Raw genomic sequence first — 14808 nt, 5'->3', positions numbered from 1 at the left:
TCCCCAAAGTCACTGGGGCTGATCACTGCCAGAAATTCCAGGAATCAAATCTTAGTAATGATAAAAAGATTATTTTATTTTGTACTAAGTGAACCAACATATAAATATTGAACAGAAGTCAAAACACTGAACAGCAACTAGCCTTTTAGGTATTAACTGATACATCTTTTGTGTGGATACACATTTGAGTTCGAAACAATTGTCTGAGTGGGTAATATTCGACCTTAATCCCCATTATAAACCTCAAATATAAAATCTCTCTTCCAAGAACTTTTAATTTCATTTTTCTCTTTGCTTGGACATAAAGTCTGTGAAAAAAAAAATTATGAACTTCTGAGATGCACTGTAGTAATTCTATCAATACTCAATTTTGTGATAAAAGAATGCATTCATGCCTAAAGGTCTTGGGTTACAGCTACATGAAAAATCTATAGCAAAGACAGGAGGACTGTGAACTGACAGAAAATTATTACCACCATTTCCCTCAAGCACATTATCCCTACAGTAAACACGCCAACTGAAGTATATCTGCACATAGTAAAAGCATGTAAATTCCTTGCAGTAAGTATTTTCACTTTAATATATCATCTCAAGAACCTTAGTCACCTTAATGATTCCGAAAACCAAAGACCTGAAGCCATTTAATTGGTTGAAGTTTCCAATGTTTCCCTTTCCTTGCATTTTAATTTTGTGGGTAATGATGCTATACTATCAGGAAAACAGCCACTGAAGGAAAAGCAGTGGTTACAATTCAGTTCCCATGAAAATGAGGGAAATGGTATTTCACAATTATTCTCCCTCCTTTTATTCCATTTTGCCACCCTTGGTTTTTTTGTGCCTTTTATCCAAATTCTGCTCTTAATTTGATATAAAAGACTGTTTTATAACCAGTTAGGAGATATAAACAGCTTCTTTCAGCTACAGTCTTGCCAATACATGCCTCACCTTTTCATGTACAGTAAAACTCCCATAATACACTTTCCTAAGGCAGGCTGTGGAATATTCAACTATCTGGGGACAACAGTACAGAGGGACGCTACTGAGAACACATTATCAGATGCACGGAAGCATCCACAAAGGATTCAAATGGTCATGACTTAACAGACCGTAACCATCTAATTATCCAAGTGGTAGTCCTGAAGCAGTTCTCCTCTGGTATACACAGGGATCAGCTGAGAAACACTTGCTTTAGACATAACTACAACTGGTAACAGTGTGCACAAATAAGAAAATGGGTCTTTCTTTCTTTTAATGGACTAAAGGTTGCTAACAGATATGTTCAGACATTCAAGTGCGTATCATAGTCCTGTAAACAGTGTATTTGCATAAGCTTGGTTTAGAGAGGGAACAAAATTAACTGGTTCATTGGATTATTTTTGACTTACTGCCCTAGGACCGTACACTTATTAGCCATAAAAGTTTTAAAATGGGTTATGCTAAAAGACTGAAAAACTCCTTTAATTGTTTTAATATTGAAAAAAATTCTAATAAATACAGTTTTCAGTACAGTGGTGACTTATCCTAATGAGATATTTCAGACAACTGATATGAAAAATAAAAATACATAGTTATTACTAACACAATACCTGAACTGCCCAGCTCCAAGTGTGTCGCCTGTAAAAAGACTGTTTCTGGCATCTCTTAGATTCTCTCTGAGCTTCTTATCCAATTTCTGAGGAGAGGAAAAAACAAAACCACTTTTAACAAAACAGTGGTTTCCTAACCTCTTTATCTGATCAACACTAAAAGATTTATTGTGCCATTTTTGTAGTTTATAAAAATCTTAGCTGCAGGAAGACTAGGTCCACTGCACATGGGAAAGAAAGAAATCTCAATTCTATTTTCTCCCTCCAACATTTATATTTATATCCAGGACTACACTGAATATATTTCCTTTATGTCCACTAATCTCTTCCCAGACAATCAGCACAATTACTTTTCCCTAAACATGCAAACAGAAAATACCAGCAGGAGGCACCAAGAGGCAGAAAGCAGCAAACTGGGCTGTCAGATACTGCCACACAAGTGTTTCATAAAAATGAGATTATCCTCAATATGAATGCATGCACACTGAATGCTTAGGTTTAATCAGTATCATGGCTTCACTGACAAAGAAGACGTGAAGAAGGTGGAAGAAATGAAGCACAGTGACCCCTAATGAAGACAGTGTTGTAGATATTGTTCATTGTGATTTAGTTTGTGATCATCCCTATTTTATGATAAGTTCAATGTCAGCTTAGTCTGATTTACTAAAAATGTCTTGTACTTACGGGATTTTCCAGTAAGATAGATAAAAATGTCTTACTAAGACACACAGAAAAACACAAGGCCAGCCACTTTTTAAACTGTGTAGATGTATCTTAATCATAATGTCAGAAAATCTTGATAAACTCTAGATTAGGACTGATTATTTATATTTAAGTTTCCAGTCATCTCATTCCATAGCTCCCAATTTCTACAGAAGAGTTCCATGGAATTGAAATCAGAAAGGAAAATGGATGTATTTCCTTTCCAGTTTTATTTCCTTTATAAGGAAAAGGATACAATAACACTAGATCTCTGTCTAGTACTGAGAAAACTAAACATGGCGTTAGGAAAGTTTTAAATCAATGATAGGTGTTTAGAAAAACAGTTCTTACCACTGCCACCATTTCAGCTGCAGTTCCTCTTGAGCATCTGATTATAGGAATAGCGCCTAATAAAAGATATATTGACTTCTACGTGCATTATAATTTTCAGATTATAAATCAGTATACTTTTCATAAACAAATTTCACTAACATTCTGAGATAAATACAAACTTACTTCAAATTTTTCTCTTGCAGTCTTTATCTATGAAACAAATACTATATAGAAATACTAAAGTTTTACAAAAGTAAGTGAATACCTCATACAAGACAATGAGAAATATAGTGTGCACTAGAAAGATAGCTATTGTATTGTGGAGGGGACAAACTATCTCACAAAGAAGCATTAAAAGTTATTTTCAAAAGGTCAGAAGTCCCCTGAAAACAAGAGGAAGTATTATATCACCACCACAATATATCCATCACTTCAGGGTAATGCTATTTTCAAAAGCACATTTTCCATTGGCTTTCAGGTTTCAAAATATTTAGCTACTGTTTCTCACTTACCTGTACAAATATGAAAATTCCAAAACCATAGAGTTTAAGTGACTGAGTAAAAGACATCCAATTTGTATCACACTAACACTTGAAAGAACTGAACAGGTCCAAGAGAATCTCTACTGAACACACTGCCCCATAGCAATCCCCAGCTCCCCTTGTAGGAAAGCTATCTCATCAGACTGACCAAATTCAGTTAGAACTTAGATTAAACATCATCAGTATGAAAAATGTATGAGCTAAGTATCAAGAAAACTCACAATAAAATAAGTAAAATTAATGTACCTTCCTATTCCTTGAGTATTTCAGTTAGATTTTTGCAGGGTTTGTGTGAGTTTTTTTCTTCTATTTCTTTGAGTTTGGTTTCTTTTGAGCACTACAAGTCCAAACTCAAAGCACTACTACCTTTATTGCAAACTAGGATCTTGTAAAAACAGTAATTCCAAATCTTTGCATTTCAATATTCTTCTCCCATTGATACTGAAGACTACGACTCAACTTCCATGAAGGGACAGCCTTTACTGGACTTTGCAGTGATATAAAGTACTAATTTGAGCAAGATCATTATCCCACCCTGTGAATTATTGAGATTTTGGTCACAGATTTAATTCCACCTTTAATTTTCTATATTAAATCACTAAACTTCTAGTTGTCTCACTGAATATGGAAAATATTCCAGAATTTGGAAACTTACCAAGTGTAACAAAAAAACAGAAGAGACTATCAACAATAGTGTCCATTATCGTTTCCATTTCTGTGTCTGTTATATCTGGTCGGTTAATGGCTAAAATAGCAAGGGAAAGAGTTAAGAATAGGGTTAAGCAAGGTTACGCCACTTTCATACAGAGAAAACAATCCTTTTCTTACCTGAGAGCTGTTAATAGTCAACAGCTTTTGTTGCAGAGGAGATTAAATCATGAAATGCCCCTCTTAGCACATATACTAATTTCTGCTCCCTTTTTTTGGGAAAAAAATTGGGAGAAAATTATTGCTTACTGTCTGAGGTCAAACACTACATAATTGTTTCCAACCCTCTCTGACTGCATACTTTAACTTTTGGATTGTGTCAGTACTACAGTACTAAATACTTCCTAGGAAACCACATGTTATGGAAGAGAAACGGCCATCGACTTGGAAAACATTTTTCAGGAAAAAAATCCTCAAAAAATTACCTGTGCAATTTAAAGAGAATTATAGTATGCAGTTATCTATATTTAAAAATTCTAAATCCCACCTCTTGTAATGGAGATTCTTTTTTTTTTTTGCAACAAGTTTACTTTCAGTCTCTAGATTAAGGATTATTATCAAGTTATAAAACATTTCATATGACAGATAAGAGAGATTTCCCTCACACATCTAGGTCAGAAGAGGAGACGTAGCAACATTTCTCTTAAATAACTAACACTGACAAGAATATAACAGCCAACAGGAAACATCAAACCAAATCTTATCACAGATCTCAAGTCAAGCACTATCTCAGGATTCATGCCATAAATTCCACCCTTGTTTGCTTTATTTTACCTTTAAAATTTCTCACATAATTGCCTGTCTTTTCCTCTTTCTTCAAAAATGAATTTTAAAGCTCTAAACATTAATAAGCTTTCCATCCTAAATTTATGCATGGCCAACCATAACCATTCTCTAACTTTAAAGGTGCTTTTTTTCCCCTCAGCTTTTCTCCTCTAAGGGGAGATGGATTATACTGGCAATTTCTATCAGCAACTATACTTATCAAGTCAAAGTTTTGCCTTTGGCTGTTAGGATGACAGCAGCAATAGAAGTTTCAAGCTTCTGAAATATCAGCACCAAAAAAGGCAGACTGTTCCCAGTATCTGTATTTTTCTGTAATGACAAAGCTTTGAAATTAACTAGGGCTATCATTCTGTAGTTCCCTCCAACCAGTGGTCTCCCAGTTTACAGAGGGGAAATAACCTTATTTTTACTCTCTTGCCTTTTCCAGTTTTAAAAAGTACTCATTTATGATGGTCCAGTAATCTCCATACTGTCAGTGCCTTCTAATTTTGTGTAACATGCATTTCATGAGCACATTTGTTTCTTGTACCATAGCAATCAACGCAGATATTCAGTATTACTGCTTGTTAAGTCAACCTTTGAGAAACTCCATTAATAACCTTTCAGTAAAATGTTCTATCATGTTTTCTAGATGTTCCTCTCTCTCTGCTGTAGCAAGCTTAGGGGGAATGCATTTATTACAGAGAGGTAAGCTTAGGTCTCCTACATTTTGTTGTTGTTTTACAAAATTCAACAAAATGGTAAAGAATGGTAAAGAAGCATTTGCATAGCACAAAACAGGATGCCTCAAACATCGACTTTATACTAATATTACCCATATACTCTCCCACACAGTCATAGAAAAACAGAACCAGAGAGAGCCTAAGGGTTTATCTACTTAGTCCTCTTGCCCAAAGATGAGTTAAACCCATGCAATTACTGTATCTAAACTAATTCAGAAAGATTCCCAGTCATGAAAATACCGTAACATTTATAGGTAATCTATGGTAATATTTCACTACCTTTAATGTTAGAAAGTGCTTCTAATATTAGATCAGAAACTTTCTTGTTGCAATTTAAGCTCATAACTTCTTGTCCATTACTAAACAGAGAGAATCTTCTGTGTCTTTTCTGTCAATGAAAGCCTTTCACATAATTGAAGAATTTTATCACGCTTATTTGTCCCAAACATTACCCCTCTGTAAACAGAGTCTTACAGACAGGAAATCAGGTTTTTGAAAATTAACCTGTTTTGTTATATTTATTCTTAGTTCACACATTCAGCTACATTAATGGCCACACATGGCAGTGCTGCTGCAAGAACAGTAGCTGTCTTTCATTATCCTCAGATTTACTTTGACTTATGTAGATCATGAAACTATTACAAACTGGCAGTTTCCTGCTAGGGTTTTTCTCCAAAGGCAAAAAAGACCACTTCTTCCTCACCCCTGCACTCCCACTGCCTCTCTGTGTCAGATCTAGAATTCACACAAGGAGACATTGTCTCAGTGCTCTCTGTTGGAAAACTCATCACTCTCTATGGGAGATCAGATTTCTGTTCGATCAGCTTTTGGAAACTGCAAATTTTCAGATTGGTTTATACATAGTGTGGCAAATTTCAGCGGCCCAAGAGAGGAAAACAAGTCACACAGAAACTGATGGGTGCAAAACATTTTCATTTTAATTCAGATTCCTTGTTAGCATAAGGAATCTTATGAGAACCAGTCTTTACATACACATGAACACATCACACAACTATTATTAAAACTCTTAACAGCAGTTTTTAGTGAAAAAAATTAAAGTCTCCTTTTCAAACAAAAATGCCCTTCATTCTGCCAATGGAATCAATCCCCAGTGTGAGACACAACCAAGTATTACAGATCTAGTTTTAAAGAAAGGTATTGACTGTGGAAATTGCACAAGAGAGGAGAAAAATCTCACTGCTAAATGTTAGGCATACAAAGACTTCTCATCTCTACCAGATCAAAGCAAAATAAAATCACTTCTGGTTATTAGCTACAACTTCAAAAGTAAATTTCAAATTCAGACATTCTGGTAAAATTTTTATATAAATTTTACTTACCACGATATGAAACAAGTTCTTTGTTTTGGTTACACAATACAAACATGTCATCTTCTAAAGTAATAAAATTAAGATATTGATCAAACACCTAGAAATTAAGGAATAATGGTCAGAATAGTCCAGAGTGAAGCATAAAAAAAGCTATCTGTGATTTACAGCTACCTAATCTTGAACATTTCACAGAAATGCCTATTCAAAGAAAGAAATGCAAGATATAATTTATTAATTAAAAAGCCTGTGTAAGGACTGAGTGATTAATACAAAATATTAGAGCACTGAAAAGTGCCAGAACAATTCAACTGTTTCTGTGGACAAATTTTTAGTAGCCAAATATCACTAAAAAACACGTATGGACGACATTTCAATATTATAGGTTCATTTTTTGTGAACATGAAGGACTACAACATAAGCAGCACTAAGCTCTCGGGCAGGAGAAAGGGAAGAGGGCACTATCTGAAAAATACAACATTACAGCTGATGAATTCTACCTTTTCTGTAACATACCCATACATTCAGGAAAAAAATTAAATCTTTCTATGGAATAAATTACTCATGGGATATCACACCGGAAAAACAGATTTAAGGAAGTTAGTTTACACTGCTACACCAACTTACTCCTGCTGAGGATCTAAGGCTTAAACAACACAAGTAGAATTCATTTCATTTCACAACAGATTCTTTGTCTCGTGCCAGTAGTACTAACTGGAGTGAGAAAAAGCAAATGTACTTAATTATATATGAAAATAATAACTTAATTTACAGGTTTTGGTACAGGCATCCAACAAAAGAGTAAATACCTAACACCTGCCTTTAACTCAGAAAGGTATGGGAGTGTACTCATAAGAGTGTATATGTATGAAATACTATTTAAAATGACAACTGCCCTCATACTGCTTTTTTTGTGTACTTAGGAGCTAAAACGCCACCTCAACATATATGCACTGAAGGCACTCTGTTAGCTGATGAGATCACGAATACTCTGAAACCTCTTATCATTTAGCACAAAAGTCTTGCAGCACTTGGACTTTTGACTAAGCTGAAGTATGGTACTAAGCTACATTAATGAGATGACTGTAGATTCCCTTTTTTTCCCCAGGATGCCTGACAGTAAGAATGCAACAACACCTGAAATGGTGTTAACATTAGGGACTGGGAGACTTTCTTACCTTAGCCACTTGAGTTACTGCATTAGCACCTATAGCAGCATTTGCAATATCTTCCAGTTTACTTCTTGAAATGGCAGAAATAAAGTTTAAATAATAAGATTCATAAAGCTGGTTTCGAAGATCCTAAAAAAAAAGGAAAAACACAACCCTTTTCCTGAAAAAGTACTAATATACTTCTGACTAATTAAAAAAAAATCCATACTTTTACTATGTGGTGTTACAATTATCCACAGTCAAATTGAATTTTCAGAAGTGCTTGGCTGTCCATACAGCTCTACACAGTGTTTTGATTACATATCCAGATATAAACAACCTAATATAGAACTGCAAAAAAAACAGGAAATGAAATTTAATCTAAAAGACAGTAATCACTATTCCACACCTTACTGCTGACCAAAATTACCCTTTCCTCTTTTTTTTCCTTTGGCAAAGATATCAACCTTCCATCTCCTCCCAGAGAATGTAAAAAACTGAGATTAGCCTAACCCAAGCCTCCCGCTCAAAGCAGCGTCAAACAGCACAGGTGGCTCAGAATTGTGTCCAGTTAGGTTTAGAACATCTCCAAGGATGGAGACTCCTTGGAGACCCACAGACCCTCCAGGTAATCTGTTCCACTGTTTGTCTACACTCATTAAACCAGTTTTTTCTTATGTTTAAATGGAATGTTTGTACCCACTGTCTCTTGTCTTTTCACTCCCTACACTCTCTCTCTGAAACACATAAGACATATTTACCCTTTCTGGGAAATTGAAGTTTTGCACGTAAACATTTCGGGTAATATTTTTATGACAAATATGTGCTTAGGTGTGGAAAATGTCAGCAAAGGTGTTTAGACATACACAAGAACTATATATAGAACAGTCACACTCCAGTGACTGCACAATTACTTAACACACTGTTGTGCCAACTTATCTGAAACATTAAGCATGCAAGTTACCTGGCATATTCTGTCAATATTTTCTTCTGTTGGCATTACAAAGTAAACAGCTGGAACATCTGGAATAGCGTCCCGATCTGAATGCAAAAGCCTGAGAGGAACAAAAAATCCATCTTTAATGTGCTGCTTCTCTGATATGTGTAAAATTTAAAAAGTTAAAGAATTTTTTTATTTCTGCAGATAAATGTAAATTTTCTACAATGTTGCCCTATATTTAGCTATATTTTTAGCAAGAATGAGACACGAAAAGAAAATTAAAAAAACACAGTTGTATAATTTTTGGCTGAATATATTAATAGATGTCCCCGAAGTTTATTCAAAGCTTGAAAAAAAGGCTTTAGAAATCTTCAAAAACAGATTATCCATTCAGAGGAAGCTAAAATACTGCATCCACAAAGTTCACATGCAAACTGTTGACATGATAAAAAACCCCTGCATATCTCATTCTATTAAACTTGCCTTTCCTGCTTAAAGGTAAGGTTCTTAGATGTTTTTCTCACATATCTGCTAATGTGTTAACATGTTAAACCGTGTTTCTATTTCTAGCCTTCACTTAGCAAAAGTTTACCAAATTTTGAAAAAATAAATGTATCTTCAAAGTTTCTTCATGATTATTACCACAGCTAAGGAATGACAATGAGCTAAGTAAATGTAATCTGGGGAAAGAGAAATGGGAAATGTCTTAAAATAATACTTAAAGATTCCATATGTTTGACAGCAGACAATTAAATTCTATGTGTAAAAAGACAAGCAGAAAACATACACAGTCCCATGAAACAGTTTGTGTCAATATAATTTTAACATATATGATTACAGAGGCATTTGTAAATACAGATTCCAAAAGAATACCTCTTGGGTAATTTTTGAACAGGGGCCTCCTGTATTTAGCAAGAAATTCTACTGAACAATGTTTGGAACTCTCTCTCCACTCCGATTCTGAAAAATGCCATCAGATTTTAGGAACAAGTCAGGATATAAACTTTAGTAGCTATTTTTCACTATTTTGTTCATGATTTGCAGGAATATTAAATAAAGTTCTCTTTAGAAAAAAATCAAAATTTTTAAAAAACACTTACAGATGCAAAGTGATCCCCATATCTCTCAGCTCTTTCACTGACAGCAAAGGTGAGATTATATCTTGGCCAAATCTGTCATAAATGAGAACCTGAAATAGATACACATCATCTTATAAAGTGCTGTAAAAAGTGGATACTGCAGAATATAGGATACAGTGGATGCAGCAACTCAGGTTTAAGAAACTACTACCCTAACGTGAAAAGTGCTTAAACATCTACCAATTTATAAAAAGTCATTAATCTGTCATGGACTTCCATTTGTGCTTATGAATAAATAAAATATAAAAAAAACCAAAAAGAAACTCAGTCACAAAAGGGGGAAAAAGAACCATCACATCTATCTTCTGCAAACTGTCTTGACAAACAAGTCTGCTGTCAGAAATTTGTTACTGTACGTGCAGAGTTTTTCTGACTGCATTTGGGAGAAAACTGTAGGAGACGCAGAGAGGAATCGTGGAAAAAGACAGATGAAGAGACAGAATATATGCTTTGTAGTAGCAACATCTTCTCATGAACTACAAGTTACATTTTAAAGGTAATAAAGGTAGCTTGAGCTCAGCTTTTTCAAGGCTAACAATAGTTCTTCCCTTTGTATGGGCTTCTTTCTGACTTTGAGTTTACCTATAAGGTACCATGCAAGCTTCTGCCAATGGTATGAATGAGATCTAAGTACATTTCAAAAATATCCTCCTCAGTTACTCAGTAAAATATTGCCTAAAGAATCAGTTAGTCATTTAGTCCTTCAGTCATCAAGCAAACAACATCTGAATTTTTCTCAGCAGTTCTGATAATCAATTCTGTATATTTATAATACAGGAAAAAATATTTCGTACAAGTTAACATAGGGAAGATGAACTCGAGTTAGTTAAAATTTGCAAATCTGAACTTTTCTGAACACTATAAAATTCTCATATTCCTGTTCAAATAGTTCTTACCTTCCACACTGGTTCTCCTGTGCTGTTTTTAACAGGAGGGACATTGAAGTTCAGCATACGTTTCAAAGCCACTGGAAAACAAAGTCAAATTACTCTCTTTACATTTCAACAACAGTGATTAAACACATTAGCAGTGTTTTATTACACATTTCATTTGAGAGGAAAACCATCATAAAATATAAAGGCAACAAATCAAATTTTCATTACTTTTATACCGCTTTGACTGACAAGTGGCTTATGTCAGATAGAATTTATGGGGTCCAGAAGACACTGGAAAAGGAAAATAAGCAAGTTCCAAAACACTAACTCTTCTTAGTTATACAGGCTATATGACGTGGTTTGCCTTAAAAATAAGTCCAGTATCTTCCTTAAGGTGCATTCTAGACAGTAGGAACTAGTTTGCTTTATTCCCTGATCTGCTTTTCCTACTCCACTGGAACAACACTATACACACAAACAAAAAATACCTTTATGCCTGACTAAAACTGATACACATTTTAAAACATTTTGAGAAGTCATAAGAGGAAATTGCTGCTTTAAGGGGTACAAAAATGTCCTTAATTTGCAGCAGGAAAACTGTTTGAAACAGGAATGAACTTTCATGTAACTTGCCATTCAACACAGAAACCAAAGCAGATTCCTTCACCTACTGCTAATGTATAAATCTATTAAGTAATGAGTCCTTCCTCAGTTACCTGATTAAACAACACACTATGTGCTGCTCTCCCATCTTTGACTAACAGAAAAGGACTATTTGCATCATTATAAATTAGTGGCTATTCTCTTCAAATTCATAACCAAAATCATCACAAGGTTTTGCAAAGAGGAAAATCAGAGCAATGTATATCACTTTGCTCATAAACAGAAAGCAGTAGAAACAGTTAACTTCTGACTCTGGCTGAATGAAGCCTGTGAGTGTACTCAGTGCAGTTCCCTGGGATTTACAGTATCACAGGACAGGTCAGGCAGGAGAGGACTTTGGGAAACCTCCAGTGCAACCTGCTGCTCAAGCAGGGTCATCTGTGAGGCTAGGCCAGGCTGCTCAGGGCTTTATTCAGTCAAGTCTCGAGGGGCGGATATCCTACACCCACACTGTGCAACCTGTGGCACTGACCGTCCTTGTGGGGAAAAAGTTTTTCCTTATATCCAGCTTGAACATCTCATTTATGTTATGTAGTTTATGTCAGTTGTCCCTCACCCTACTGCCATACACCACTTCAAAGGAGCCTGGCTCCATCTTCTCAGTGCTGCCCATAGGTATTGGGGAGCTGCTGTTTGGTCACCCCTGAAGCCACCTTTCCTCCAGGCAGAACAAGCCCTACTGCTACAGCCTTGTCTCACTGCTCAAGCCCCTGATAACCCTGGTAGTCCCTGCTGACTCCCTCCAGCTGCTGGATGGCTTTCCTGCACTGTAGCCACAAACTGGATGCAGCATCTAGACACCGTCTCCTGGGGCTGGGCAGGGGAAATAATCACTCCCCTCCATCTACTGGCTGTGCTCCTGTGAACATGGCCCAGGATGCTGCTATGCAGGGGCTCACTGTGGGCTCACGTTCAGCTCGCCATCCACTGAGACCCCTCGCAGGCCTTTTTGGCAGCTGCTCTCCATCAATCGGTCTGGCAGTCCCAGACTGCTCTCTAGTCTGACAAAACACTGTTGCCTGTATGTTGCAAGGGGTTCTTCCTTTCTAGGTGCAGGAATTTACATTTGTCATTGTTAAATTCCATAAGATCTCTGCTGGCCTATTCCTCTTGCCCATATGGGTGCCTCTGAGTGGCAGCTCTGCCCTCAAGTAGAACAGATTCCCCTAGTTTGCTGTCACTTGCACACTTAATCAGAGTACGCTCTGACACTTCCTCCAGGTGACCAATAAGAGATTTGAAATAGGAGAGGTCACAGAATATACTCATGCGGTGCTCCAGTTGTTACTAGCTTATAGGTACATTATGTTTGATTAATCGCAACCCTCTGAGCCTGATCATCCAGCCTTTTTGCTTTATGTATCTAGTTGCTCATCCATTCAAGTCCGTAACATCCTAACCTTGATACAAGAACACAACACCAAAAGCCTTGCTGACGTCAAGGTAAATGACACACTCTACTGTCCCACTGCCTACAAGACCAGTCATTTTCTTGCTGAAGGCAATTAGGTTGGTCAGACATGATTTTACCACGTCTGCCTTTTCCTTCATGTGATGAGAAATATTTTCCAATAGGACTCACTCCATGATTGACTCCAAAGTGACACAAAGGCTGGAAGACCGTTGTTGAAGACTGAGGCAAAGGCAGCATTGTGTCCCTCAGCCTTATCTGTGCCTATCACCACTAAATGACCAGGTCCATTTAGCAATGAGCCAACTTTTTTTCTTATTCACATTTTTGCTACTAATGTTGCAGCAGAAGCACTTCTCATTTCTCTAGACATTAGCTGCACTGTTCAACTTCACTTGAATTTTGGCTTTCCTAACACCATCTATTCATGCCCAGGCAATGTTTCTGAATTTCTCTTTTGCAGCCTGTCCCTGCTTCCTCCTGGGTACTGTCCTTTCAAATCACATTACTAGCAGTGAAACGTGACTGTGGGAAAATCCAAGCTAGCAGTGAGTGCTGAGTCTCCCTGGAAACCAGCATTCCACTTCCTTCATACTTTTTTATTTTCTTCTTTTTTAAACAGCATGGAGCAGTCCTGAAAGTTGATTACAGACTGCTCCTGGATTCTTTGGTCCCTCACCACTGGTGACATCTTCAGCCATTATGAGCAATTTTTTTAAAGCTCTACGGTTACGTATTTTGGTACTACTGGAGCTGAAACAGCTGCTTTGCTGTTTATCATCTAAAGTAAAACTTAGCATAAGCTCTCTGTGAAGGAAGACAGTAATCAGACTAGTTATGTGCTGTGACAATCAAGATAAACATTCAGCAAGTCTCTGAGTTTCTTTTTTTGTACTGATATTGCCATTTCATTTACTTTTATGCTGAATGTTCCCTGGGGCAAGGATCATATTTTTACTGTGCTTGCACAATGATATGCTTTGACTGGTTATGAACCAGGATAAAGGTCACAACAGATGGTGTACATACGTGGTAATACAAACACTAAATGATAATAAATCTTTCCCTTTTTCCATGTATCTTTTAGCTCCTGAATCTATCTCCTTGCAAAAGACACAAAAGAAGACAATACAGGTTCAGTGGTAAAGGTTGACTGAAATAATCAAGTAACAGTTGTCAGCAAATGGACAGGGGGACTGAGTGTCACCTCAGCAGGTTTGCCAATGACATCAAGCTGCGTGATGAGGTCACAGAATCACAGAATTATTTAGGTTGGAAAAGACTCCTGAGACCATCAAGTCCAACTGTTGACTGATCGCCACCTTGTCAACTAAACCATGGCACAATTGCCACGTCCAGTTGTTTCCTGAACACCTTCAGGGATGGTAACTTCACCATCTCCCTGGGCAGTCATTCCAATGTTTAACAATCCACTCCGTGAAGAAATTCTTCCTCAATAAGCTGGAGTGAAGGGATGCCATCTAGAGGGACCTTGACAGGCCTGAGAGGTGGGACTGTGCAAACCTCCTGAAGTTCAACAAGGCCAAGTGCAAGGTCCCGCAGCTAGGTTGGGGCAATCCCAAGTACAAATACAGCCTGAGAACAGATTTAGAGCAACCCTGAGCAGAAGGACCCGGGGGTGTTGGTGGATGAGCTGGCAATGTGCACTTGCAGCCCAGAAAGCCAACTGTATCCTGGGCTGCATCACAAGCAGCATGGCCAGCAAGGCAAAAGAGGGGATTCTGCCCCTCTGCTCTGGTGAGACCCCACCTGGAACACTGCATCCAGCTCTGGATGTGGACCTGTTGAATCAAGTCCAGAAAAGATCCACCAAAATGATCTGGAGGCTGGAATACCTTTCCTATGAACACAGGCAGAGGGAGTTGGGTTTGTTCAGCCTGGAGAAGAGAAGGCTTTGGGGA

General features: G+C 37.1%; 1 protein-coding gene across 3 annotated transcripts in view; it reads right to left on the bottom strand.

Annotated features, from left to right (window-relative positions):
* Window positions 1-14808, bottom strand: part of SCFD1 (sec1 family domain containing 1) — a 53657-nt gene that overhangs the window by 37399 nt on the left and 1450 nt on the right. For all 3 annotated transcript variants that reach the window (XM_032691321.1, XM_032691320.1, XM_032691322.1), the window contains exons 2-9: window positions 10834-10904; window positions 9899-9987; window positions 8823-8913; window positions 7886-8008; window positions 6720-6807; window positions 3819-3908; window positions 2640-2695; window positions 1587-1672 (exon numbers count right to left, since the gene is read on the bottom strand). In XM_032691321.1, coding sequence (XP_032547212.1) covers window positions 1587-1672; window positions 2640-2695; window positions 3819-3908; window positions 6720-6807; window positions 7886-8008; window positions 8823-8913; window positions 9899-9987; window positions 10834-10904 — 694 coding nt within the window. The remainder of the gene's footprint in view (window positions 1-1586; window positions 1673-2639; window positions 2696-3818; window positions 3909-6719; window positions 6808-7885; window positions 8009-8822; window positions 8914-9898; window positions 9988-10833; window positions 10905-14808) is intronic.

The sequence above is a fragment of the Chiroxiphia lanceolata genome, chromosome 6 (genome assembly GCF_009829145.1).
Source record: "Chiroxiphia lanceolata isolate bChiLan1 chromosome 6, bChiLan1.pri, whole genome shotgun sequence".
Classification (NCBI taxonomy): Eukaryota; Metazoa; Chordata; class Aves; order Passeriformes; family Pipridae; genus Chiroxiphia; species Chiroxiphia lanceolata.
Note: the sequence above shows the minus strand (reverse complement) of the source record. Positions and strands in the feature narration are given on the sequence as shown.